The following is a 26276-nucleotide window of genomic DNA, read 5'->3' as shown; positions in this document are numbered from 1 at the left end:
AAAAAGGAGTTGAACAGGTTCCTGGAAGAAGTTGCTTTAGTGCATACAAATGGTATGTTGGGGAGTGTACCTCATGTCCATTGTTACCTCCTGGAACTCGTTATTGATCACCTTCAGGGGTCAGAGATTTATTTTTCTTTCCTTAAATTGGTCTAGGGTTTCTTTTTAATCTGTTTTTCCCCTTTCCCAGGAGGTTACACCACCTGCTGGTGGGTGGGGAATATTATGAGTCATGTCAATTAATTGCAACACAGATGGGACAGAACTCATAAAGCAATGGTCTTTTTCTGCCTGTCACTTTGTATATACGTACTTGTGCCCTTGGAACTGTACGCAAGCAAGGAAACAACATCTCCAGTAGAGGAGAGGCAAAAAAATGGCAAGAGAAAGAGTAAAAATTACATATACATAATCTGATACAAAAATAGTCATTTTCCTTAAGCTATTTTATGCTTTCCCTAATTATATATTTTCTGCCCACAAGAAGCAAAATGACCATCAGTCCATGTGGGTTGCCTGCAGTGAGACTCAGCCTCATCTCCAGTTTACACAGCAATAAGTTTCCAGCTATAAGACTATCCAGGTTGCAGCTGGCACGGACCTTACAGTAAAGTAGACTGTTATTTAAAATGACATGAAGATCTGTGCTGACGTCAGACCCTCAAGAAGAAAATAGTACAATCTGATCTAGACGTGATGGGGAAAATCTGGTAGATGATATTGATGCTGATAAATGTAGGAAGGATTCTGAAGTTATTAAATGTTAAATACAAATATTTTAAGACAGTTATGCCACAATTAAGGGGAAGCTAGAAAAACATATGCGGGAGAAAGGAATGGAAGGATGTGTTGATAGGGTTAGCTGAAGTAGGGTGGGAGGAGGCTCATGTAGAGCATAAGCTAGTTGGGCTGAATGGACTGTTTCTCTGCTGTAAATTATATGTAATTATAGTTCATACACTCCTTTCAGAACAATGTTATATTTTCATTGTAATTTTTACAAGTTCCAAATAATTACCATTATTCCACAGTAAACATTTTCATTCAACTGTCCAGCTGACTGCAATATACAGGATCATATGAACAGGAATCTCAAGGTAAAATATTTCTTCCACGGCAGCATACGAAAGACAGAGATCAAATTTTAACCTCTGCAAATGATCACATTTATACAAATAAACTTTTACTTTGCACATCATTAGTACAAAAGTCAGTGCATAAAGCTGCATTATTTACTCTGTATCTATTAGGTTCAGATTATATTGCAAATGACAAACTGGTACAGGACAAAAGTACACAGCACTTAAATTAGTCCATCCAAAAGCTGTTTATACAACTAGCCACCAAAATATTTCCAGATCCAAAAGTAAATCACATCAGCCTCAAAATGGTGTGGGGAGATCAGTATGGGGCAATAAGCCTTGGTCATTCTTTCATTCTCTTGCTGGCTATAACATGTAAGAGAATCCCTGAAGGAAGAAAAAAAGGAGAATCAAGTCACAAGAATAGAACAAAACTGGGTACACACGAACCTAATCATCTGCATTGTTAAAAACATTGAGCTTCGAACTGATGTCATCTTGGATTGGAACACAGACAAGGCCACAGGCCAAGTGCTGGAAAATGGGAATAGAATAGATAGGTGCTTAATGGCCAGCACAGACACGATGGGCCGAAGGGCCTGTTTCTGTGCTGTATAACTCTATGACTCTACTGATCTGTTTGGTCCACAAGAAAGCGGGCCATTTCTCCAATTATTGAGACAACTGTTGGCACATGAGGAACTAACCCTGAGAATCAGGTTACCCAATCAATCTACACATGTCCAATTACACTAACCTGCTCCATATTTTTCATAAATACAAATTATTGGTTGCAGTTTTTGCTAACAGAAGTTGTCAATTTTTTTCCATTACTCACAACAAACTACAAAGCTACGTACATAAAATATTTAATTCCAGAACACTGCAAAGAAATTGCAATGCCTAAAATAGCATAAGACATAAGGTACCAAGTAAACACTCACGTTAGTCAAATGATTAGAGAAGTTAATGTGGTGCCGCTGACAAAGTACATATCAGCAAAGAGGAGTTCATATATTAAGTCTGAATTAAAGTGCAACTTACACTTTTCATAATGTACATTCGGCAACGCTCAGAACCCTTCTGAAAATTATTCAATGTGAAGTATATGCCCAAAGGCTGACTATTAATTCTTTATAATGTTTGGTCTTCAATGTGCACAATTGTTGTTTCTGACGAGCAAAAAAAATTACACTATTTTAACTTTATACTTAACTGCCTAAATTGGTGTGGAATTATTTCACTAGCAATTACCTGCAGCAACAGACACATTCAAGGATTCAATCCCAGGTTGCAAGCCTCTACCTGCTGGTATTGTCAGCATCGTGTGACAAAGACTGCTTACATCATCGGAAAGGCCAAAACCTTCATTTCCTGGGGGGGGTGGAAAAAAAAAGTTTTCCATGTGTAAGATAAACTGCTGCAAACTCAATGTTGAAATGCAAAGCAAAGGCTGATGATTTGGTGATGTATAAATAACTATAACAAACTGATTTCTTGCTGGTTGCAGTTAAACTGTACCTGCCAGTCTGAAACTATTGTTTACAAATTGCAAAGGAGTTGGTAAATCCCTGTCATACTGCAGATCGAACTTAATCTGACAACACTGAAGTCCAGTGGCAAAGGAGCTCTGTGCTTCACACATGCTCTGTTCTCTCAGCAACTAATTTTTTAATGCTAAGTGATTGTGGGCAAGAACCTCTGTACAAGATTAAAGGTTCCCAGAAGGGACACTGAACTGCTCTGGCACTTTAACTGGAGTTATGCTGCAGCCAGTGTGACAGCCAAGCATTTGGATATCAAATTGGAATCCAATTCCAAAGTTATAATGCCACTTTTTGGTTGATATGCAATTATAACTGTTTTATGTTGACTCAAAAATTCTCGAGGGGTGTATTGTGCTCATAGTGTCAGTGCTGAGCAGCAGAACATTTTGTCTACATCAAGCCCTTCAGGTCAGGAATACCACAGCCAGCTACAGTAAACTCCCTTTACTCTTCCCTTGTGCTTTTATCTTTATATATATAAAATCTCTGTACTCTGCACCAGAAGAATATGGCTGTAGACAGTTCCACTCCCTTCCTGTAATATTTTATATCAGTACAAGATATAAACACACAAAAATTAAAAAATATGTACATTTATATGTTGCCTTTCACATCCTCAGAACATTTCAAAGCACTTTACAACCAATGAATTACATTCAAAGGATAATCACTGTCGTAATGGAGACAAGAGCAGCAGCTAAGCTGCACACAGGAAGATCCCACAAACAGTAAGGAGGTAAATGACTAGATAATCTGTTTTCGTGGTGTTGGTTGAGAGATAAATGTTGGCCAAGACATTGGGAGAACTCCTCTGCTTTTCCCTGAATACAGCCGTGCCACCTGCGCAGGCAGGCGGGAATTCTGTTTAATGGCTAACCCAAAGACAGCAGCTCTAACTGTGTAGCGTTCCCCCAGTACAGCACAGAAGTGTCAGCCTAGATTTCGCACTCAGGTCATTTGAACAGGAAATAATGGTGTTAAGTCAAAAGCATATACAGCTGTGACAAACTAGTTTTATAAAATTGTACAATACAACCATAGAATTGGTGTAATCAGAAAGCGATTATGCATTTTTGTAGCTGAATCAATGCTGAAAAGGCATAAATGGCCCATTATGACATGAACAAGGGAGCAATTTTACAAGACTCTTTCTTTTAAATGAAACTTCTCACCCTGAGTAAACCTCCACAAAAAGGCATTGTTGCATTAGATTTAAATGTAAAGTCCAAACATTAAATTTTTTGTCAACAGAATCGTTTTTTTAAAAATAAACACTCTTGTCCAATACTTGCACACTAAGCAGCCATTTTACACTACCTAGAACCAGGATAGTATGTTTCTTCAACTGGAACTGTGCACAAGGGATGATTGGTGCACAGGTAGCCTCTGTAGACTTTCCAACAGTTCCTACTATTTGCCAGCCTTGGGCTGATTTTGCCTGTATTGAAGTTAAAGACACCAGAAAGAAACATTACAAAGTTATTTAGAAATACTCCCCAAAATAAACTTTGTACATCTGAAATTCCGTTACCTTTAACACCTCTGGCAAACTCGGTGTACAATACACAGTCATAACTTCTACAACCCCAGCACTAGCTTTGCTCACAGTTGGGGTTAGAGAACAACTGGAAGACAATACAAGATGAACATTCATAAATAAAAACATTTACTGTTTCTCTGAGCACTGAAACTCCACGTTGTACACAATTACTATTTCTCCATTTACCATATATTCTATAGAACAATATTCAGATTAAAATATGCACACATTTAACATATACTGTTACTGTCTGCTGTGGCTCAGTTGGTTGCACTCCTACCTCTGAGTTAGAAGGTTGTGGATTCAAGTTCCACTCTACAACTTGAACAAATCAAAGCTGACACTCCAGTGCAGTACTGAGGGAGTGCTGCACTGTCGGAAGTGGCGTCTTTTGGATGAGACGTTAAACCAAGCTGCCCTCTCAGGTGGGAGATCCCATGGCACTATTTTCAAAAAACAGCAGGGGAGCTCTCCCTGCTGGCCTGGCCTATATATATCCCTCAATCAACATCACAACAACAGATTATCTGGTGATGGACACATTGATGTCTGTGGGAGCTTGCTGTGCACAAATTAGCTGCCCGTTTCCTACATTACAACAGTGACTACACTCCAAAACTACTTCACTGGCCGTAAAGTGCTTTGGGACATCCTGAGGTCATGAAAGGCGCTATATAAATGCATGTCTTTCTTTTCTTTTTTTCTTTTGCAACAACTGACAGTCCCTTCTATGGTCGGCACAATGGCTTGCCTACACTCAGTGGCGATGTTCATGTAAGAAGAGCAGCTTTTTGGGTGCCGCGTTAAAAATGTCGTCTGCAATCACACACTGGTGTGGTCACTGTCTTCAGGGTAGGAGCAGTTTTTTTTGGAACATGACTTGGTGTAGCTCAGTTTCTTTCGTAGCTCTCGGAATGCCAGGTTACTGCTACAGCCTTTCACAGCAACAGGTTGCCCTGAAGTGCTTCAGAGCCAATGATTTACTTCTTGAAGTAGATATTTGTGCACAGAAAGTCCCAAAAACGTTACTGCGATGAATGGCATGTTAATCTGCTTTGATGGTGCTGACTAAGGGATATAATATTGGTCAGAAAATTGGGAGATCTCTTCTTTAAAAAAGCAGCAAGGAATTTTTCATGTCTACCTGGCCTCAGTTTAGTATCTCATCCAAAATACAACATTTCTGATACTGTGGTACTCCCTCCATAAAGCATTGAAGTGCCAGTCTAGATTATGTGGTCAAGTCCTGCAGCAGGACTGGAGTCTACATTTTTCAGACTCAGAGGTGAAAGTATCACCACTGAGCAGAGTTGCCACTGAGTTAACAGTAAATGGATCAATATAACAAGTTCAAAATTACTGGCCCAATACTTGGAGGGAATAGATTTTACACAGTCTATGTCTATGAATCATATTAAGACCAGTTCAGGTTATATCATAATGCAAATTATAACAGTGCAATATGTCAAAATAAATGCCCATCATTCTGTGAGTATCTGCTAACAATATTTTTTAATGACTGACCTGCTATCAATCAGTAAAGTTAAGATGGGATTTAAATAAAACTAACTGTTCCTGACACCATCATGATTAACATCAAGACTATCATTTCAAAATGTCTTCACCAACCTGAAAGTTTTTTTTTAGTAAACCCCCACCCATTACAAAAAATGACATTTTACATGCAGATAGATACCAACAATATTAAAAGGAAGAACTCAAATTCAAAAAAACAATTTTGTCGCCAGTTTATTTGCAGATTCTCAAGGACAAAGAAGAACTTTTCTCCAATTCCACTGCTGCAAAGCATACTTTGGCATCCCTATAATGGGACTTGGCAAGTAGATGAGGTGTCTTGGCAGTATTCCTTAAATAACTTTTAACTGGCTCATTCTGAAATAGGGGACACAGAAGAAGCCTTTCTTATTTAATAAACAGGGTTTGAGTGCCACCTGCTGGACAATTTTGTGGAAGCATCCACAGCATTTACAGCAACATATGCATCAGAAAGTAATGAGATGCTTATTGGTATAATTTGTGAGATACAAGACTCAACATCTGTTTACTTTCAAAAAAATGATCCTCATGATAAAAGTACTGCAGATACCCTCAAAAGTGGTAATTTTAGTTTGAAGTACCCAATCCTAAGATTAATTACTTTTAAATTACTCATTATTTAACTTTTATTTACATTCCTCCACCTCAATGGAGTGAACTGCAGAGATGACAGAAACAAGGATCCATTTGCAGGACAACCATTTATAATATGCTGAGGGTACCAAAGCATCATGTTTCTATCTTCTACTGCCCAATTAAAAAAGGTTTTGATTTATTAATGACCACATGCATGAACTACAATTTCCTTACCTAAATGGGGTTTCATGAATATTTCATGATATTTAAATGAAAACAATATTAAATTTTACAGATTATGTTAAACAGCCATTTCAAAAATAAACCTAGAAATGATTAAAGGGAATCAATGGTTACTTTAGAATACAAGAGCTTAATTGTTACCTGTTTTGTTGACTTACTAGAACAAGATCTGCTCCAAGAAAGTACGCTGAACGAAGCACAGCTCCCATATTCATGGGATCCTGGATTCGTTCCAGTGCCAGCCACAAGTTCAATTTGTCACGGTGTTCAAATTCAGAACCATCAATATCTGTTTCACCGCATTGATCATAGTTCACATAGTCCAGTGGTGTCACCTCAAGACAAATGCCTTGGTGAACTTGACCCTCACATAACCTGTCAAGCACCTTTCTCATCACCTGATGTACTGGCACTCCGATTTCCCTGGCTCGCTGATAGATTCCCTGCATTTCAACTCTCTGACTTCGATTTTCCTTAACAAACAGTTTGAAAATCTTTCTGCGTAATTGGGAAAAGGCCAGGCTGCAGGGTGCAATGCCAAACAACATCTCTGAATCTGTCTCCCTTCCAATAGATTGAGAAATCTTTGGCATTTTCCTTTTTGTAAAATCATCATCTCTAAGGTTGTGAAATTCCAAGTTACGGGCATGACTAGGTTTTGAGTGTGATTGTGTATTTGTGACTTTGGAAATGTTTTGAAACTGCTGAATAAAACCAGCATCATCTCGTTTTCTTGAAGTTCCAGTGTAAAAGTTTATTTCTGGCCTCTTCGCCATTCTGAATGCAGCAGACCCTTGGAAGTTCTCCGGGAACTCAGTTAATCTCTTTGCATTACCTTTAACATCCAGTTCCGACTTATTGAAGTTGTGTTTGTGGCTCTTACTTGACTTTGATGCCTTCTCAGATTTAACTGTGAGCTTCTGTTTGACTGATGCTCTGTCGTTGGACATTTCCTTTTTGCAGCTACAATGACGAACAAACTGCAACCAGGAAAACTGCCACAGACTCCTCCTCAGATACCTGGCAGCTTCGTTCAACGTAACAGATGACATTGTTGCCTTTTAAAAGCTCCACCTGTCGAAAGCAAATTGTTTCTATCAAACTACTATATACAATTGTTCAATGCTGAAATAATAGCGATAGCCCAGTAAGTAAACGCACCCTAAATGTAGTAGCAAACCATACCAACCAGAAGGCCCCAGGTTTGATTTTTTCTCTGTGCAGAGACAACTCATCTCAAAGAGTAGTTAAGATGTGACAATTTGGCTCATGCCCCTGAACTGGGTCGGCTAAAGTGGCGGGTTACCTTTCCTAATAACGATTCAATGATTCCCAATATGCGAATGTTAGACGAGGACAGCATTTGGCTTTGGTTATGATGCCCACAAAGGTCGAATATCCTCCAAATATTTACCAAGCAGCAACCATATAGCATGATACCAGAGAGCAGCTGGCACGCAGGGACTGTTCTCCAGCATCACTCGGGACATGATGCAGCAAGGAAGGGGAGCAGGAAGTCCCAAATATGAATGTCAATATGATCATAAGAACATAAGAAACAGGAACAGGAATAGAATATTTAGCCCCTTGAGCCTGCTCCATCATTCAATAAGATCACGGCTGATCTTCAACCTCAAGTCCACTTTCCTGTTTGATCCCCATACTCCTTATGAGTCCAAAAATCTTTTGATCTCAGCCACTAAATTTTTTATTTATTCGTTTGTGGGATGTGGGCATCATTGCCTAGGCCAGCATTTGTTGCCCATCCCTAATTGCCCTTAAACTAAGTGGCTTGCTAGGCTTTTTCAGAGGGCATTTTAAGAGTCCACCATATTGCTGTGGGTCTGTAGGCACACGTAGGCCACATTAGGTAAGGACATTACTGAACCAGATGGATTTTTACAACAATCAACAATGGTTTCATGGTTACCATTAGACTAGCTTTTTAATTATAAGGTTAATTGAATTCAAATTTCACCATCTGCCGTGGTGAGATTCATACCCATGCCCCCAGAGCAGTGGCCTGGATCTCTGGGTTACTAGCCCAGTGGCATTACCACTACACCACTGCCTCCCTCAATAACTGAGCATCCACAGTCTTCTGGGGTAGGGAATTCCTCAGATTCATAACCACCTAAGTGAAGAAAATTCTCATCTCAATCCTAAATGGGAAACCCCTTATCCTGAGACTATGCCCCCTAGTTGTAGACACTCCAGCCAGGGGAAACAGCCTCTCAAACTGTTATATGTTTCAATATCACCTCTCATTCTTCTAAACTTCAGAGAATATAGGGCCATTCGATTCAATCTCTCTTCATAGGACAACCCTCTCATCCCAGGAATCAGTCTAGTGAACCTTTGTGGCACCCCTTCCAAGGCAAGTATATCCATCCTTAGATATAGAGCCCAAAATTGTACACATTACTCCAACTGTGGTCTCACCAAAGCCCTGTACAATTGCAGCAAGACTTCCTTACTCTTGTACTATTACCCCCTTGCAATAAAGGACAACATAACATTTGCCTTCCTAATTGCTTGCTGTACCTACACATTAACTTTGTGTTTTCGTTACAAGGACACCCAAATCTCTCTGATCAATATTTAATAGCTCCTCACCATGTAATCAAATATTTTTTCTATTCTTCCTACCAAAATGAATAACCTCATATTTCCCCACATTATACTGCATCTGCCAACTTCTTGCCCACCTACCTACATCTCTTTGCAGACTGTGTCCTCCTCACAGCTTAACTTTCCTACCTAACTTTGTATTGCCAGCAAACTTGGATCAATCCAGTTATCATTATTTCAATCTGCTGCACGGAGGCAAAAAACTTTAAACGAAGTTGTGATCAAACATATCCTGACTGGTGGTCAAGTGGCCAAGATTGGTGCCTGTCTGCTCTTTCAACCACAAAGTGGACTTGATACAGAGTAAAGCTCCCCATCAAATGCTCCCAGGACAGATACAGCATGGGGTTAGATATAGAGTAAAGCTCCCTCTACACTGTCCCCATCAAACACCCCCAGGGCAGGTACAGCGTGGGGTTAGATACAGAGTAAAGCTCCCTCTACACTGTCTCAGTGAGTCTGAGAGATATTTCCAATGTTAAAAGGAAAAAAAAAAGTGGACTTGAAGAAAACCATTGCAGAACATTCAAAAAGATATATTGACTAACTTGAATTTTAATGTGGACAACAGCAAATCTTGCTTTCCAACTTCCATCACTAATAACCAGGCACATTAAGTGCTCTAAATAGTTAACTCTAGTGGTAAACAATGGACTCCAATGCACAACATTCAAATTATAATTTCAACTTCAACCAACATTAAAATTTGATGCGCAACTTCTGATAAAAGCCTGGAACAGGCAAAAGCTATTTTCAATCAAAGAAATTTGGAAAAACACACCAAGATTTAAATCTTTCTTCAATGGAAAAGCACCAACCCTAAGGCAGGCATTGATATCAGCCTGGGAATAGGATTTCAGCAGATGAGCTGAGGAAAGGGCTGTGACCAGTGATGTTACTGAGGTTTAACGAGATGTGCTTTGCGATGGGAGAGGGTGTGGAGCCAGAAGCTCAGCTCGGGGACAGGGGGACAGTTAGGAGCTCAAGACAATGGCAGCGATCTTCCCAATGTTTAATTGGAAGAAACTGTGGCTCATCCAAAATTGGATGTTGGACAAACAGTCTGACAACAGAGGTAGCGAAGGGGTTGAGAGAGCTAGAGGTTAGGTAGAGCTGGGTGTCGTCGGCATGCATATGGAAACTGACCTCATGTCTTCAGATGATGTCACCAAGGGACAACATGAGGAGGAGGAATAGGAGGGACAGATCCACGGGGGACCCCAGAAGTAACAGTGTGGGAGTGAGGAAAGCAATTGCAGGAGATTCGTTGCCTATAATTGGATAGGTAAAAGTGTAACCAAGCAAGTGCAGTCGCACTCAGCTGAACAGCAGAGTATAGACACTGTGCAGCATGGCGTGGTTGACCATTTCAAAGGCTGTAGAGGGGTTAGGAAGGACGGGGAGGGATAGTGCATGCAGCGTGGTGACAGGCACAGAGGATAATATTTTTGACTTTGACCAGGGTTATTTCAATGCTGAAGCAGGAGCAGAAACTCAACTGGAGAGTTTGAAACAGAGTTGCAGGAAAGACGGTCAAGGATTCTGGAGAGGAATAGTAGGTTGGAGATGCGCGGGGCGGGGGGGCATTAGCACGTATCATCTGGATCACAACTGATGTGAAAGATAACTGCCTTGCGTGAGATGGTAGAAGGCAGCTGGTAGCTGCAGAAACCCCAAGAAATTGACAGGGAAGAATAGGGTCTTAGTTAGATTGTCCACAATGAAAAGGTGGAACAAATTATTGATGCTTGCAGCAGCTGACAAGCTGCAGTAAAAAATAAAAGGCCTTAACTTACTATTAAAATATTTTGATTTTGGCGGCAACCGACAAACAGATGAGTTTCCTCATCCAGCCCATGGGGGCCACGGCTTGTCCCTAGCTGCTGGCCGGGCACTGACTCTCTGCTCATAGAAACCGCCGCTTTCCCCCGGGCTTCGGCAGTGACAGGTCCCCAATTTACACCGCGGACCGAGGGAGCCCCTGAACCCGCCACAGCTTCCTTCCCACCAACCACATGGACATCTCTCCAAGGCTCAGGCCCCGGTTACCCAGCAACGCCGACAGGAAGCGGAAATGACCCGCTCATCTGGTGCAACACAAATCTCCTTCCGACCTGGGCTAGGTCAGGTCTGGCAATGTTTGAGCTCAGTTCAGCTGTTTCCTCTAAGCTTTGATTGTAAACATGATGCAGATGTCACTTTTAGGTTCAAAATGTGAGTTACCCACATTAGGAGCAAGATTTAAGATTATTTATTTTGCAAACCCATATTTTGTCAAATCTTATTCAACTTACTGAAAAATCTGTTTGCCCAATATAGTGTACAATCTGTCCCTGTAGTGATATGTCTTTTACCTAAATCCAGAGCTTATGTATGGTGCCAAGGCAAAAGGTTTGTAGGTCCCCTTAAGTTTGTGTAGAACTACTGCTGGCGTTTAATGAGTTAAAATCAATGTACTGGAACTAAATCACTGCCAAGCTTCCTGTTTTTCTAGCTAGGACCTATACATGATGCGCTAGCTTGCAGGTCTCTGGAGTCAAGTAGGAAGTTACCTCAGGTGCTAATGACTGGTCTACTATTCTAAGTTCCATTATTGAGCCAGCTCAAGTTGTTTTTTTTATCATCACCATTGCCCTGGGGTACTATAGACCTGCTATGCTTGGGTATCGATCACCAAATCGCCCAGTGAGTTGACCAGATTCCAAAGTTCCATCACCAAGTCTGGTTGAACCCTTGCTAGATCAGATAGCAGGAATTGGTTATTTTAATGTAAGTTGCACAACTCACCAGAAAATGCACGTCTATTGCAAATGTCTTCCTGGCCGCAGCAAGCCACTGCAGATCTTCAACAGCGGCTGCTTGCCACTTTGCAACCCTCATTCAAGCCTTTATTACCTCTACACTTGACTATTCCAACACATCCTGGCTGGTCTCCCACCTTCTACTCTCTGTAAAATTGAGGTCATCCAACACTCTGCTGTCCATGTCTTAACTTGCACCAAGTTCTGTTCCCCTATCGTTGTGCTTGCTGACCTATTTTGGCTCCTGGTAAAGCAATATCTTGATTTTAAAATTTTCACCCTTGTTTTCAAATTCCTAATCTCCTCCAGCCCCATAGCTCTCCTCTAATTCTGGACTGTTGTGCATCCCTGATTTTAATCACTCCACCATTGGTGGCTGCACATTCATTGCCCAAGCCCCAAGCTATGGCATACCCTCCCCACACCTCTTTCCTCCTCTGACACTCAAAACCTCTCTGACCAAGCTTTTGGGCATCTGACCTAATATCTCCTTTTGTGGCTCAATCACACTTTGTTTTATAATACTCCTGTAAAGCACCTTGAGACATTTCATTGAAGGTGCTATGTAAATACAAGCTGTTGCAATGTGGTAGATGTTCCAGATATCAGTGCACATGCTCATATCTGGCCTTCAGATAATGCATTCCAACAGCACTGATCGCGAGTCTCAACTTAATTATCTTATACTAGACATCTAATCTCAGTGTAGGATATTGATGGTAGGTAGCCAGCCTCATGGCAACCACAATGAAATTGTGTCCAAGACCAGTTCTCTGTGCCAAACTTATTCTTCAGTTACTTACTTCAGGTCCTTATGTGTAGAGCTTTGTCAGAGGTACATCCATGGTGAAGCTGCCGCCAGGTTATCAACGACATTTGAAGGTTAAAATTACCCCACTTTGTAACCACTTCCCCTTTATGCCGTAAACTCATTTCACAGTCCTGGGTCTTGTACTTGGACCCGAGGAAGCTCCTGGATTGCAAACCTAGCTTTCAGCCATAAAGGGGAAACTTTGGGCTTGACTTGCATGACTACAAATTTAGCCAACATCAGTACTTTGAAGTCGCTGAAGCTGATATTCACCAGGATCTCCATGTACCAACATGCAATGATTGGGACAGTTGCCTTTTCAATCATCCAATCAGTACTTTCCACAATAACTTGCATTTATATAGCATCTTTAAAGCTGCTGAAGCCTCAAGCTCTCAACTTTTTTCCATAAACCTCTCCACCTCCAGTGAAACACTCTTTAAAACTTACCCCTGATCAAACTTTTGATCAACTGCCATGTGTGCCATCATGTCAAATTTTGTTTGACAATGCTCCTGTGAAGTACATTGGGATGCACTTTAAACGTGTTGTATTTATACAACATACTGTAGAGAAAAAAAGCATCCCAAGACACTTCAGAGACATAATCAGAGTTAAATGGACACTAACCTAAGAAATATTGAGGAGTGAATAAAAGCCTGGTCAAATAAGTTAAGGATTTTAATAGAAAGAAGTGCTTAGGCATCAAATTCCAGAGTGTGGTGTCTAGGCAGCAAACGACAGCCATGTGGTGGGCTGAAGGGAAATGGACAAAATGCCACAGACCAGAAGAGCTTCGGGGCTTTGGGGGGTGGGGTGGAATGGCGGGTGAAGTGTTATCGAGCTGGAAAAGGTTACAAAAATAGGGAAGGGTGAGGCAACGATGAGATTTAAAGAGTTAATTTTTAAATGTGAGTCAACGTAACCTGGCTGACAGCATTAATAAGCAAGCAGGGCTTGGTGCGGGATAGGATACAGTTTATCCAAAACTGGTGTCTGCAAGTTTAGAGGGTGTAAAATAGGCCAGAGCATTGGAATAGATCAATATGGAAGTGACAGCATGGGTGAGGGCTTCAGCAGTAGACAGACTGAGGTAGCAGTTGTGATATAGGGTTGGAAGCTCAACTTGGGGTCGAATACTCATATACAGCAGCGCAAATATATTTCTGGAACAAATAATGTTAAAAGAAACAGCTGTCTCCATTAATCCACTGACATAAAGCATTGAGGTTTAGGAAGATTGCTCTAACTGACCAAAGGAAAAACTCAATGTACCCTACCAAAAGAAAGGACAACTCATCTTTTATTTTAAAATTTTATTGATTTATACAGCTCTTCATGAAACCAGTTTAGATGATGCCAATCTGCAACACAAAGAAAAAGAACTAATGAGCAGAAAAAGTCTATCCTAGTTGAAATATATAAAATACACCATTACCACAATAATCATGCAAGACAACCAGTATTAACACATACTTCCAACTGTAAACCCTAAAATCCCCTTCATGCTAAAAGTTACCAAATGTAGATAGGTCTCAGTGGGAGGCACTGATGCAAAGCCATGCACTTTTGCACCAGAATCAAGAAGGGAATATCACTTTGGAGAACATATGCAGCCATGTGCAGTGATGGGCATCCAAACAGGAAAAAATGATTCCCTATTCCCAGCTGAGCCAGAAATTCTATCTGGCTCACAAAGTGTTTCTCCACCTGCCCTCACCCATGCAGTCTCATTTTGCATACTGGTTACAGGAAACAAGCAATGTGTTCCTTTGCAGTGTTCGATTCCCAGCTGCAAGATGGTGCCTGGGAACTCCACCCTTTTACATGATAATTGTGGAGAAAATTAAAATTGCAGAAAGGTTTGCATGTAACTTAAGTGAACCAGGACAGAAAATAACTAAGAAGGAAATAAGTTAACTAGCGTTCTGGTGACCTTGGGAAGTATACTTGTCCATTTAGCAAGTCTTCCAGTCAACTTACCCAGCAGCACTTATTAACAAAGCCTATACATGAATAGCCAGTTGATAAGGAGCACAGGGCTGCTGGTGCCCAGTGAACCTTTCCCCAGTTAGTCAGTCAGCAGCTGTGGGAGGGGAGAAAACTGTAAAAATATTCAAGTCATTACCTTATTAGCAACATCCAATGCATCGTAGTCTGGGGCTAGACGGACATATGCTTTCTTCTCACCGTCAGGCCTGCAGAGAGACCAATCATTACAAACCAGAGACAAAAAACCAAGATGAATGCATAACTGAAGTTTGACATTGTGCATCAGCGGTTCCTTTGAATCAACTTCTTCATATTGATCAGGTGAAACAGTTTCCATCATTTTGCACAATGAACCAATGACATCCACACACATTTCACAATTCTAACAGGTTCACAAGACAGGTTTGGATACAAGCTCAAGGTCCCTCACTGTCTCGCACTCTTCTAGAATACCAATCCTTGCCTGTATTCCATTTCATAAACCTCTATAAAAAGCACCTGTCTTCAAGGCCAAGCTGATAAAACCCTCTCCAAGTTACGCCTTGTTAATGAGGTGTAACTGTTTCTTTTAACAGCACACTAAGTCATTACTGGTGAAGAGTCCAGAGTAAACTAATTTTATAGTTGTCAAGTTTTTCCATCATAAAAATCCCATAATTTAATGTACTAAAAATTCTTAAGTTTGATATGTTAGCTTCTAATGTTCCAATTTTATTTCACTAAAATTTATATAAAATGAGGGATATTCGATGCATTTTATTTCCTGGTTCACTGTGAGAATACTTAAATGTGATTGGTCGTTTACCCCGCTTGATGACACTGTTGCTGGATGCCTGGAGATCCCCCGATTTGGCACCAGACTCAAACTGATATGGGAAAGGGGAAATCCACACCACAGAGACTGCTAGATCTTTGTGAGCAGCTTTCTTCAGTGTCAACAGCAAGCACTGCCTGTGGGACCTTGCTGTGTGCAAATTGGCTGTCACATTTCCCACATTACACTTTATAAATGGCACCATATAAATGAGAGTCTTACTTTGCAGTCAAAAGTAGTCAATTTTCTGAAACATACAATGAATTCTCCATCAAAATTGGCAGAGATAAATTTTAGTTCACATACATAGTGTTCGAGCTCCAAAGATATTTGGGATTCACATCTATAAATGTGAGGATCCAGATTAAATCCACTAAATGCTGCACTTAACACAAAGCAAAACGTTCTTGAAATTTACACATTCCTTTAGGTGTATTTTCCAATCTTGCCCATTACTTTAGAGATTACAATCCCCCAACATGATCTAATCTTTTCCAACAGTCAAAGGCCACTTTAAAGTACCACAAAGAGCCCTCCCAATTTTAATCCTGACAAATGTGCAGCAACATGTCTCCCAAAAGGTGGTTTGGGGGGGGGGGGGGGGGGGGGGCGTGCAACCCACAAGCAAGTGTTCTACTGTATCTTAATAGGATGCTCATTTACTGCACTGAAGATTCTGAGGAACACTAACTATAGCATTGTCACCAAACTAGCAACTAGCTTAGTATTACAGTTCAAAGCAGTCTATTCCGAACTGCACCATTTTAAATTTCAAATGGACAAAGCATAAAAGTCTCACCAGCCCATTTTACTAAAATCCTAGTGATGCTACCAAACATCCCAGTCAGGCAAGCTGCAAATGGAAGCTCAAAGGGGCATTAAGCAGAAAATCTACTAAATGTAGTGCATAAATGCCTTATTACAAGCATCCATTGACCTACTCCATTATGTGCATCCACTGTTTCCTACCAATTCTAGAACATCTTCCAAATACTCAAGGACTTAATTATACATTTTCAAGTTTGATACACATTTGGAATATATTTTTCATTGTTTTAATCACTTGTCAAGTACTTAAACATTCAATATTTTACTTCAATTTTCCATTGCTCACCTTATAAGAGTGTTGACTTTTGCTACATCAATATCATACAGTTTCTTGACAGCCTGTTTAATCTGGTGTTTATTGGCCTTGATGTCAACAATGAAAACCAAAGTATTGTTGTCCTCAATTTTCTTCATAGCAGACTCAGTGGTCAGAGGGAACTTAATGATAGCATAATGGTCCAATCTGAATAAAACATGCAGAAAAGTTTGAATTTTAAAATATGGTTAATTAAAAAGGTAGGTACAAGCTCTCTATTGCAAAGAGGAATTCAACATTTCAGGAGGTAGAACTAAGTATTAATATTAAACTACAATGCCTGTACAGTTTAAGGTGCATCAGTACAAAATTGTGATAATCATAAGTTCTCATGCTTTGATCGCTAAATGACATCATTTGCACCAGATGTTCCTGCAGTTTCCCAACATGAGGTTGAATTAATAGACCCTCATGATTTTTATTTTCCCTCCTGCTCAATGTCAATTTTTTTCTTCCAATTTAAAGCACTGACATCTTACTGTATGTGTAGATATGAAGGTGGTAAAATAAAAGTCTAAATGCAAAACGGAACAGCTTAAAGCCACCAACATCTTACTATTCCAAAACCTTAAAACAAAAGCCAGTGAACTCTCTAATGATGCACAGGATGAATGTAGTTTAAAGAAAGCAAAGTATCACGATAGAAGAACATGAAGTGTCCAAATTTGACCTTGGATCTGTTAAGTTAGGCTATAATTAGTCTGTGTTTGCAGGCTGAAGAGGAGCGAGAACCTCCACTGCCAGCAACCCACAATGGAAATGCCACAGACTTTCATTTGTACTTCTGTCCTCAGAGTTTGAAAGAGAATTCCACTCAACACATGACGAAGATCTTGTATTTTGACATGAAGCATCTCAGACTTCCTTGAACCAATGTTTCTACTACATCTCGAATGGCCATTGACCTGAAATGTTAATTATGTTTCTCTCCCCACATATGCTGTGTATTTCCAGCATCTGCAGTTTTTTGCTTTTCTCCAGAAATTAAAGTGACTTTTACCTTCTCTGCAACAAAAAATGCTAAGATCAAAACAAGCCCTCACTAAATTTTATTTTAAAATTTTGAGCAGTTTGAAGACATACTTGTTCCTCCTGGGAGCACTCTTTCTGGGGTACTTGGGTTGCCTTCTCAGTCTCAGTGTCTTTGGTCTCCTGAAGGTAGGTGTTGTCCTAATTTTCTTCTGCCTGTGACTGTGAACTCCCTTCAAAACAGCCTTCTTTGCTTTCAAGGCCTTGGATTTAGCCTCAGTCTTGGCAGGGACAGCTAAAGAGGAAAAGCAGTGTTCAATTATACCTGCCACACCTTAGAAAAAAAATTAAACAATGACACAATCACCTATTACCAACACCAAGTTTGTTACATGCAACTTGGCTTTCACCATCTTAAAAACATACCAACATACGAATTAGGAGGAGTAGGCTACTCGGCCCTTCGAGCCTGCTCCGCCATTCATTAATTTCGTGGCTGAACTGATTACTCCACATTTCCACCTACCTCCAATAACTTTTCACCCCCTTGCTCATCAAGAATCTATCCACCACTATCTTAAAAATATTCAAAGACTCTGCTTCCCCCACCTTTTGAGGAAGAGAATTCCAAAGACTCACGACCCTCAGAGAAAAAAAATTCTCATCTGTCTTAAATGGGCAACCTCTTATTTTTAAACAGTGACCCCTAGTTCTAGGTTCTCCTATAATGGAAACAAACTTTCCACAACCACCTTGTCAAGACCCCTCAGGATCTTATATGTTTCAATCAAGTCGCCTCTTACTCTTCTAAATTCCAGCAGATACAAGCCTAGCCTGTCCAATCTTTCCTTGTTAAGACAGCCCACCAATTCCAGGTATTAGTCTAGTAAACCTTCTCTGTAATGCCTCCAACGCATTTACATCCTTCCTTAAATAAGGAGACCAGTAATGTACACAGTACTCCAGATGTGGTCTCACCAATGCCCTGTATAGCTGAAGCATAACCTCCCTACTTTTGTATTCAATTCCCCTCATGATAAACAATAACATTCTATTAGCTTTCCTAATTACTTGTTGTACCTGCATACTAACATTTTGCAATTCATGCACTAAGACAGCCAGATTCCTCTGCATCTCAGAGCTCTGCAATCTCTCACCATTTAGATAATATGCTTCTTTTTTATTCTTCCTGCTAAAGTGGACAATTTCACACTTTTCCACATCTTTGAAGAGCTGGAATCTGTCATAGCCGCTAATTGCACTGCACTGTTGAACTACAAGCCCCCAGCGATTAACATCCGTAGCACTTAAAAGTAGTCAGAGGCGCTGCACAAAGAACAGCCAGGTGCTGTGCAAATGACTACTGGCAACACCTATGCATTCGTATTCAACTGGGCTCCGACACCGGAAACATCAGAGGAATGTATGATGGCGTTAAGGAAGCTTTTGGGCCAACCATCAAGAAGATCGCCCCCCCCCCCCCCCCCCCTCAAGTTTAAATCAGGGGAAACGATCACTGACCAATGCAAGCAAATGGACTGCTGGGTGGAGCACTATTTAGAACTGTACTCCAGGGAAAATGTCACTGATACCGCCCTCAATGCAGCCCAGTCTCTGCCAGTCATGGATGAGCTGGACGAACAGCGAACAAAATCGGAACTCAGTGATGCCATTGATTCTCTAGCCAGCGGAAAAGCCCCTGGAAAGGACGGCATTACCCCTTAAATAATCAAGTGTGCCAAGCCTGCTATACTCTCAGCACTCCATGAACTGCTTTGCCTGTGCTGGAATGAGGGAGCAGTACCACAGGACATGCGCGATGCCAATATCATCATCCTCCATAAGAACAAGGGTGACCGCGGTGACTGTAACAACTACCGCGGAATCTCCCTGCTCAGCATAGTGGGGAAAGTCTTTGCTCGAGTCATTTTAAACAGATTCCAGAAGCTGGCTGAGCGTGTCTACCCTGAGGCACAGTGAGGCTTTTGAGCAGAGAGATCCACCATTGACATGCTGTTCTCCCTTCACCAGCTACAGGAGAAATGCTGCAAACAACAGATGCCCCTCTACGTTGCTTTCATTGATCTCACCAAAGCCTTTGACCTCATCAGCAGACGTGGTCTCTTCAGACTACTAGCAAAGATCGGATGTCCACCAAAGCTGCTAAGTTTCATCACCTCATTCCATGACAATATGAAAGACACAATTCAGCATAGCGGCGCCTCATCAGACCCCTTTCCTATCCTGAGTGGCGTGAAACAGGGCTGTGTTCTCACACCCACACCTTTTGGGATCATCTTCTCATTGCTGCTCTCACATGCATTCAAGTCTTCAGAAGGAGGAATTTTCCTCCACACAAGATCAGATGGCAGGTTGTTCAACCTTGCCCATCCAAGAGCGAAGACCAAAGTACGGAAAGTCCTCATCAGGGAACTCCTCTTTGCTGACTATGCTGCATTAACATCCCACACAGAAAAGTGTCTGCAGAGAATTAACAGGATTGCAGCTGCCTGCAATGAATTTGGCCGAACCACTAGCCTCAAGAAAACGATCATGGGACAGGACGTCAGAAATGCTCCATCCAACAATATTGGCATCCACGCTCTGAAAGTGGTTCAAGAGTTCATCTACCTAGGCTCAACTATCACCAGTAAACTGTCTCTCGATGCAGAAATCAACAAGCGCATGGGAAAGGCTTCCACTGCTATGTCCAGACTGGCCAAGAGGGTGCGGGAAAATGGCGCACTGACATGGAACACAAAAGTCCAAGTGTTTCGAGCCTGTGTCCTCAGTATCTTGCTCTACGGCAGCGAGGCCTGTACAATGTAGGTCAGCCAAGAGCGACATCTCAACTCATTCCATCAGAGAATCCTGTGCATCAGGTGGCAGGACCGTATCTCCAACACAGAATTCCTTGAGGTGGCCAACATCCCCAGCACATACACCCTACTGAGCCAGCAGCGCTTGAGATGGCTTGGCCATGTGAGCCGCATGAAAGATGGCAGGATCCCCAAGGATGCATTGTACAGCGAGCTCGTCACTGGCATCAGACCCACCGGCCGTCCATGTCTCCGCTTTAAAGACGTCTGCAAACGCGACATGATGTCCTGTGACACTGACCACAAGTCGTGGGAGTCAGTTGCCAGTGATCGCCAGAGCTGGCAGACAGTCGTAAAGGCGGGGCTAAAGTGTGGCGAGTCGAAGAGACTTAGCAGTTGGCAGGAAAAAAAAGACAGAAGTGCAAGGAGAGAGTAAACTACGTAACAGCCCTGACAACCAATTTTATCTGCAACGCCTATGGAAGAGTCTGTCACTCTAATTGGCCTTTATAGCCACTCCAGGCGCTGCTCCACAAACCACTTACCACCTCTAGGCACTTACCCATAGTTTCTCGACAAGGAGGCTGAAGACGACTCCATTTGCCAGGTCTTTGCCCACTCACAACCTATCTATATCTCTTTGTAGCCCCCGATGTCCTCTTCACATGTTACTTTCCTACCTATCTTTGTGTCATCAGCAAATTTAGCAATCATACCTTCGGTCGTTTCATCCAAGTCATTTATATAAACTGTAAAAAAGTTGAGGGCTCAGCACACCACTCGTCACATCCTGCCAACCAGAAAATGACCCATTTATGCCTACTGTTTCCTGTTAGCTAGCCAATCTTCTATCCATGCCAATATGTTACCCCCTACACCATGACCTTTTATTTTCTGCAATAACCTTTGATGTGGCACCTTATCAAATGCCTTCTGAAAATCTAAGTACAATACATCCAACTTTATCCACAGCCCATGTAACACCCTCAAGGAACTCCAATAAATTGGTTAAACACGATTTCCCTTTCACAAAACTATGTTGACTCTGCCTGATTACCTTGAATTTTTCTAAATGCCCTGATATAACATCTTTAATAATAGCTTCTAACATTTTCCCTAAGATAGATGTTAAGCTAACTGGCCTGTAATCTCCTGCTTTCTGTCTCCCTCCATTTTTGAATAAAGAAGCTACATTTGCTATTTTCCAATCTAATGGAACCTTCCCTTCTTTTAACACCCTAGGATGAAGTCCATCAGGACCTGGGGACTTGTCAGCCCGCAGCTCTAACAATTTGTTCAGTACCAGTTTCCTAACGATTGCAATTTTCTTGAGTTCCTCCCTCCCTTCCATTTCCTGACTTACAGCTAATACTGAGATGTTACTTTGTTAACTTTTCTTTCTTTAAATATCTATAGAAACTCTTACTATCTGCCTTTATATTTTTAGCTAGCTTTCTCTCGTACTCTTAATTATTTCCTCATCAATCTTTTAGTCATTCTTTGCTGTTCTTTATATTCTGTTCAATCTTCTGACCTGCCTCCCTTCTTTGCGCAATTATAGGCTTTTTCTTTAAGTTTGATACTATCTTTAACTGTTTTAGTTAACTACGGATAGAGAGTCCCACCGTTGAAATATTTCTTTCTCGTTGAAATATATCTATTCTGTGTATTCTAAAATATCCCCTTAAATGTCTGCCACTATATCTCTAGTTACATATCACTTAACCTAATTTGCCAGTTTATTTTAGCTATCTCTGCTTTCATGCCATCACAATTGCCCTTATTTAACTATAAAATACTAGTCTTGGACCCACTCTTCTCTCCCTCAAACTGAAAGTAAAATTCAATCATATTATGATCGCTACCACCTAGGGTTACCTTAACTATGAGGTCATTAATTAATCCTATCTCGTTGCACAATACCAGGTCTAGTATAGCCTGCTCTCTGGTTGGCTCCAGAACGTATTGTTCCAAGAAATTATCCTGAAAACATTCTATGTACTCATCTAGGCTACCTCTGCTCATCTGATTTTTCCTGTCCCCCATTATTATCGCTATACCTTTCTGTCAAGCTGCCATTATTTCTTCCTTTATATCTCGTCCTAGGTAGGTGAACTCTTGAACCACTTCCAGAGCGTGGTCGCCAATATTGATGGATGGAGCATTTCTGACGTCCTGTCCCATGATGTTTGTTGTCTTGAGGCTGATGATTAGGCCAAATTCGTTGCAGGCAGCCGCAAACCTGTCGATGAGACTCTGCAGACACTCTTCAGTGTGAGATGTTAAAGCAGCATCGTCAGCAAAGAGGAGTTCCCTGATGAGGACTTTCCGTACTTTGGACTTCGCTCTTGGCAAGGTTGAACAACCTGCCACCTGATCTTGTGTGGAGGACGATTCCTTCTTTTGAAGACTTGAAAGCATGAGAGAGCAGCAGGGAGAAGAAAATCCCAAAAGGTGTGGGTGTGAGAACACAGCCCCCTGTTTCACGCCACTCAGGATAGGAAAGGGGTCTGATGAGGTGCCGCTATGTTGAATTGTGCCTTTCATATGGTCATGGAATGAGGTGATGATACTCAGTAGCTTTGGTGGACATCCAATCTTTTCTAGTAGTCTGAAGAGACCACGTCTGCTGACGAGGTCAAAGGCTTTGGTGAGATCAATGAAAGCAATGTAGAGGGGCATTTCTCCCGTATCTGACGAAGGGAGAACAGCAGGTCAATGGTCGCTCTCTCTGCACAAAAGCCACACTGTGCCTCAGGGTAGACACGCTCGGCCAGCTTCTGGAGCCTGTTTAAAGCGACTCGAGCAAAGACGCTCTGGAAATGGTTCAAGAGTTCACCTACCTAGGCTCAACTATCACCAGTAACCTGTCTCTAGATGCAGAAATCAACAAGCGCATGGGAAAGGCTACCACTGCTATGTCCAGACTGGCCAAGAGAGTGTGGGAAGATGGCGCACTGACACGCAACACAAAAGTCCGAGTGTATCAAGCCTGTGTCCTCAGTACCTTGCTCTATGGCAGCGAGGCCTGGACGACGTATGTCAGCCAAGAGCGACGTCTCAATTCATTCCATCTTCGCTGCCTCCGGAGAACACTTGGCATCAGGTGGCAGGACCGTATCTCCAACACAGAAGTCCTCGATGCGGCCAACATCCCCAGCTTATACACACTACTGAGTCAGCAGCGCTCGAGATGGCTTGGCGAGCTGCATGGAAGATGGCAGGATCCTCAAAGACACATTATACAGCGAGCTCGCCACTGGTATCAGACCCACCGTCCGTCCATGTCTCCGTTTTAAAGACGTCTGCAAACGCGACATGAAGTCCTGTGACACTGATCACAAGTCGTGGGAGTCAGTTACCAGCGTTCACCAGAGCTGGCGGGCAGCCATAAAGGCGGGGCTAAAGTGTGGCGAGTCGAAGAGACTTAGCAGTTGACAGGAAAAAAGACAGAAGCGCAAGGGGAGAGCCAACTGTGTAACAGCCCCGACAAACAAATTTTTCCGCAGCACCTGTGGAAGAGCCCGTCACTCTAGAATTGGCCTTTATAGCCACTCCAGGCACTGCTCCACACACCACTGACCACCTCCAGGCGCTTACCCATTGTCTCCCGAGATAAGGAGGCCAAAGAAAAAGAATATCTCGTCCTACAGTGTGGTTAACGTTAGCTGGCCTGTACACCACACCCACAAGTGACTTCTTGCCTTTATGATTTCTCAGCTCTACCCAAACTGCTTCTACATCCTGGTCTCCTGAACTTAGGTCATCCCTCTCTATTGCGCTAATACCATCATTAATTAACAGAGCTACCCCACCACCTTATCCTTGCTTCCTGTCCTTCCGAAATGCCATGTACCCTTCAATATTCAGGTCCCAATCGATGTCATCCTGCAGCCATGTCTCTGTAATGGCTATCAGATCATACTTATTTATTTCTATTTGCCCTCTCAGTGCACTGCAATGTGCATTTTTGTAACCTCTAGCCTTATCTGCTGATTTACTCTTTGTACACTCTGTCCCTTCCTGTCAGTCTATCATTTCCCATATTAATACCTTTCCCTCTTGCCTTGTCTCTACTCCTTGATTTACCATATCTTTCCAAATTTGATCCCTTGCTCCTTATTCAGTTTAAAAGCTTAAGGCACCGCAGCCTCTCAGCTCCAGCGACCCAGGTTCAATTCTGGGTACTGCCTGTGTGGAGTTTGCAAGTTCTCCCCGTGTCTGCGTGGGTTTTCTCCGGGTGCTCCGGTTTCCTCCCACAAGCCAAAAGACTTGCAGGTTGGTAGGTAAATTGGCCATTATAAATTGCCACTAGTATAGATAGGTAGGTGGTAGTGAAATATAGGGACAGGTGGGGATGTGGTAGGAATATGGGATTAGTGTAGCATTAGTATAAATGGGTGGTTGATGGTCGGCATAGACTCGGTGGGCCGAAGGGCCTGTTTCAGTGCTGTATCTCTAAACTAAACACCAGGAAATACCTCAGCATCAACCTCTATAAATTCTATCACGTACATTGCAATTTAAAAATGAACTCCCTTGAATATTAAAATTGTACGGTGACAGATTGCAGTATGGCAGTTAGGCTGGATATACAAGTCACTCGCAGACCCAATTTTCATACTTGTTGGAGTTTCGAGGAAACCCTTCGTCGATGGATTTGGAGCTCGCCAAGGGAATACTCCTAAACTACACAGTAATAGCACTCAACACAGAAAAACTGCTATCGGATAAGCCACGCCAAAACAAGAACATGGACAAGTGCATTACATTCCTGTCAAGAGCACTGAAACTACAGGGCGGGAGAATCGATATTAAATGAGGATCCATTTACACACGAGACTCAAGTGGCAAATCCAGAAATTACCTTCATGGATAGGGAACCAGAACCAATGGATCAGTGTGAAATCCCCATCACATTGACTGGTCCCCGTTCAGTTTAGAGGTAAAAGGTGCCGGAACTGAGCTGCTGGTCTGTGTGCCCTGCACGGTTGCTGCTGAGTGGTTCCACTCAATGCGATGGGAGACGCTCAGGAACGTTTCAATTTTGGAGGCAGGCCCCGACAGGTCGCTGAAGAGCGAGGTCCAAACACCGGGCCGCTTTGCTGCGGATTTCTACCCGCATCCAGGCCTCAGGCCCCGGATCACCACGCTGCCGGGTTGCGGTGCAAACTCTCAGCACCGAAACTAAACCTGAACGACCGCCGCCAATAAAGAAAACGCGGCTTTTCTTGCAGTCGAAGCGGGAGCCTGCCCCTCACACCGAGAGGGTTATTTTCAGTATTTAAAGCTGCCGATTTGGCTGTGCGCCCCTCACCTTCCTTCTTCGCCTTCGGAGCCATCTTAGGAAAAGAGGGCAAGCACGGGGCCGCCCAGGCTAAAGAGCAGGAGCGGAGTGAGATCTCGCGAGAGTTCCCGAGACCGCTGCGCAAGGCTCTGTGGGAGTTGAAGTCCTGGGTCTGAGTTTAAAGTTGGCTGTGACTTGGTGACTGCGTCACTTCAGTGGTTACATTGCAATCTCTTCTAAAGTCTTTCATATGCCCTGAAATATTTATCAAACTTATCACAGGAATCTTCTGTACAAATATGTATGTATGTATATATATATATATAGTTGCACAGGCTCTATTATTCTATGATATACACATCTCTGTTAATATATTCAAAATCTGACATTGCACAAATATCCTGTCAACTGTTTCAATTATCATGGAAATTGCCTATGTTAACTCGTCATCCTATAATAGCAG

General features: G+C 42.1%; 2 protein-coding genes and 1 non-coding gene across 7 annotated transcripts; all 3 read right to left on the bottom strand.

The window, feature by feature from the left end:
• Positions 1 to 460: 460 nt before the first annotated feature.
• mrm1 (mitochondrial rRNA methyltransferase 1 homolog (S. cerevisiae)) lies at positions 461 to 11250 on the bottom strand. 5 transcript variants are annotated; one of them, XR_010968750.1, is made up of 7 exons: positions 10973 to 11250; positions 6687 to 7619; positions 4161 to 4254; positions 3947 to 4067; positions 2337 to 2456; positions 2127 to 2254; positions 461 to 1469 (listed from the first exon to the last, which is right to left on the bottom strand). XR_010968750.1 is itself a non-coding variant. In XM_068010386.1 (6 exons), exons 2-6 carry the CDS (start codon positions 7595 to 7597, stop codon positions 1426 to 1428), a joined length of 1290 nt encoding a protein of 429 aa, XP_067866487.1. In that variant the 5' UTR covers positions 7598 to 7619; positions 7707 to 10952; the 3' UTR covers positions 466 to 1425. The 5 variants fall into 5 exon arrangements, 4 of the variants coding, with proteins under 4 accessions (XP_067866487.1, XP_067866486.1, XP_067866488.1 ...); XM_068010386.1 differs by lacking the exons at positions 2127 to 2254; positions 10973 to 11250 and adding an exon at positions 7707 to 10952 and having other exon boundaries at positions 466 to 1469; XM_068010385.1 differs by lacking the exons at positions 2127 to 2254; positions 10973 to 11250 and adding an exon at positions 7731 to 10952 and having other exon boundaries at positions 466 to 1469.
• A 2839-nt stretch (positions 11251 to 14089) lies between these two features.
• rpl23a (ribosomal protein L23a) lies at positions 14090 to 25947 on the bottom strand. The gene is made up of 5 exons (XM_068010382.1): positions 25844 to 25947; positions 17822 to 18002; positions 16709 to 16885; positions 14917 to 14986; positions 14090 to 14152 (listed from the first exon to the last, which is right to left on the bottom strand). Exons 1-5 carry the CDS (start codon positions 25866 to 25868, stop codon positions 14138 to 14140), a joined length of 468 nt encoding a protein of 155 aa, XP_067866483.1. The 5' UTR covers positions 25869 to 25947; the 3' UTR covers positions 14090 to 14137.
• Positions 17032 to 17102, bottom strand: LOC137346915 (small nucleolar RNA Z17). Its single transcript, XR_010968820.1, has one exon. It is a non-coding gene; the product is annotated as a small nucleolar RNA Z17 (small nucleolar RNA).
• Positions 25948 to 26276: the final 329 nt, after the last annotated feature.

The sequence above is a fragment of the Heterodontus francisci genome, chromosome 30 (genome assembly GCF_036365525.1).
Source record: "Heterodontus francisci isolate sHetFra1 chromosome 30, sHetFra1.hap1, whole genome shotgun sequence".
Classification (NCBI taxonomy): domain Eukaryota; kingdom Metazoa; phylum Chordata; class Chondrichthyes; order Heterodontiformes; family Heterodontidae; genus Heterodontus; species Heterodontus francisci.
The sequence above is the reverse complement of the archived record's forward strand: the minus strand, read 5'-3'. Positions and strand labels throughout refer to the sequence as shown.

Excerpts from the sequence above, each read along its gene's own strand:
- mrm1 (XM_068010384.1), bottom strand. The coding sequence starts at position 7,597 with ATGTCATCTGTTACGTTGAACGAAGCTGCCAGGTATCTGAGGAGGAGT. Across the intron at positions 2,457-3,946 it reads ACATACTATCCTGGTTCTAG|GAAATGAAGGTTTTGGCCTT; the intron begins GTAGTGTAAAAT and ends CACCCCCCCCAG. Across the intron at positions 1,470-2,336 it reads GAATGTGTCTGTTGCTGCAG|GGATTCTCTTACATGTTATA; the intron begins GTAATTGCTAGT and ends TTCTTCCTTCAG.
- rpl23a (XM_068010382.1), bottom strand. The coding sequence starts at position 25,868 with ATGGCTCCGAAGGCGAAGAAGGAAG. Across the intron at positions 18,003-25,843 it reads TCCGAAGGCGAAGAAGGAAG|CTGTCCCTGCCAAGACTGAG; the intron begins GTGAGGGGCGCA and ends TTTCCTCTTTAG. Across the intron at positions 16,886-17,821 it reads AGTGCTCCCAGGAGGAACAA|ATTGGACCATTATGCTATCA; the intron begins GTATGTCTTCAA and ends TGTTTTATTCAG.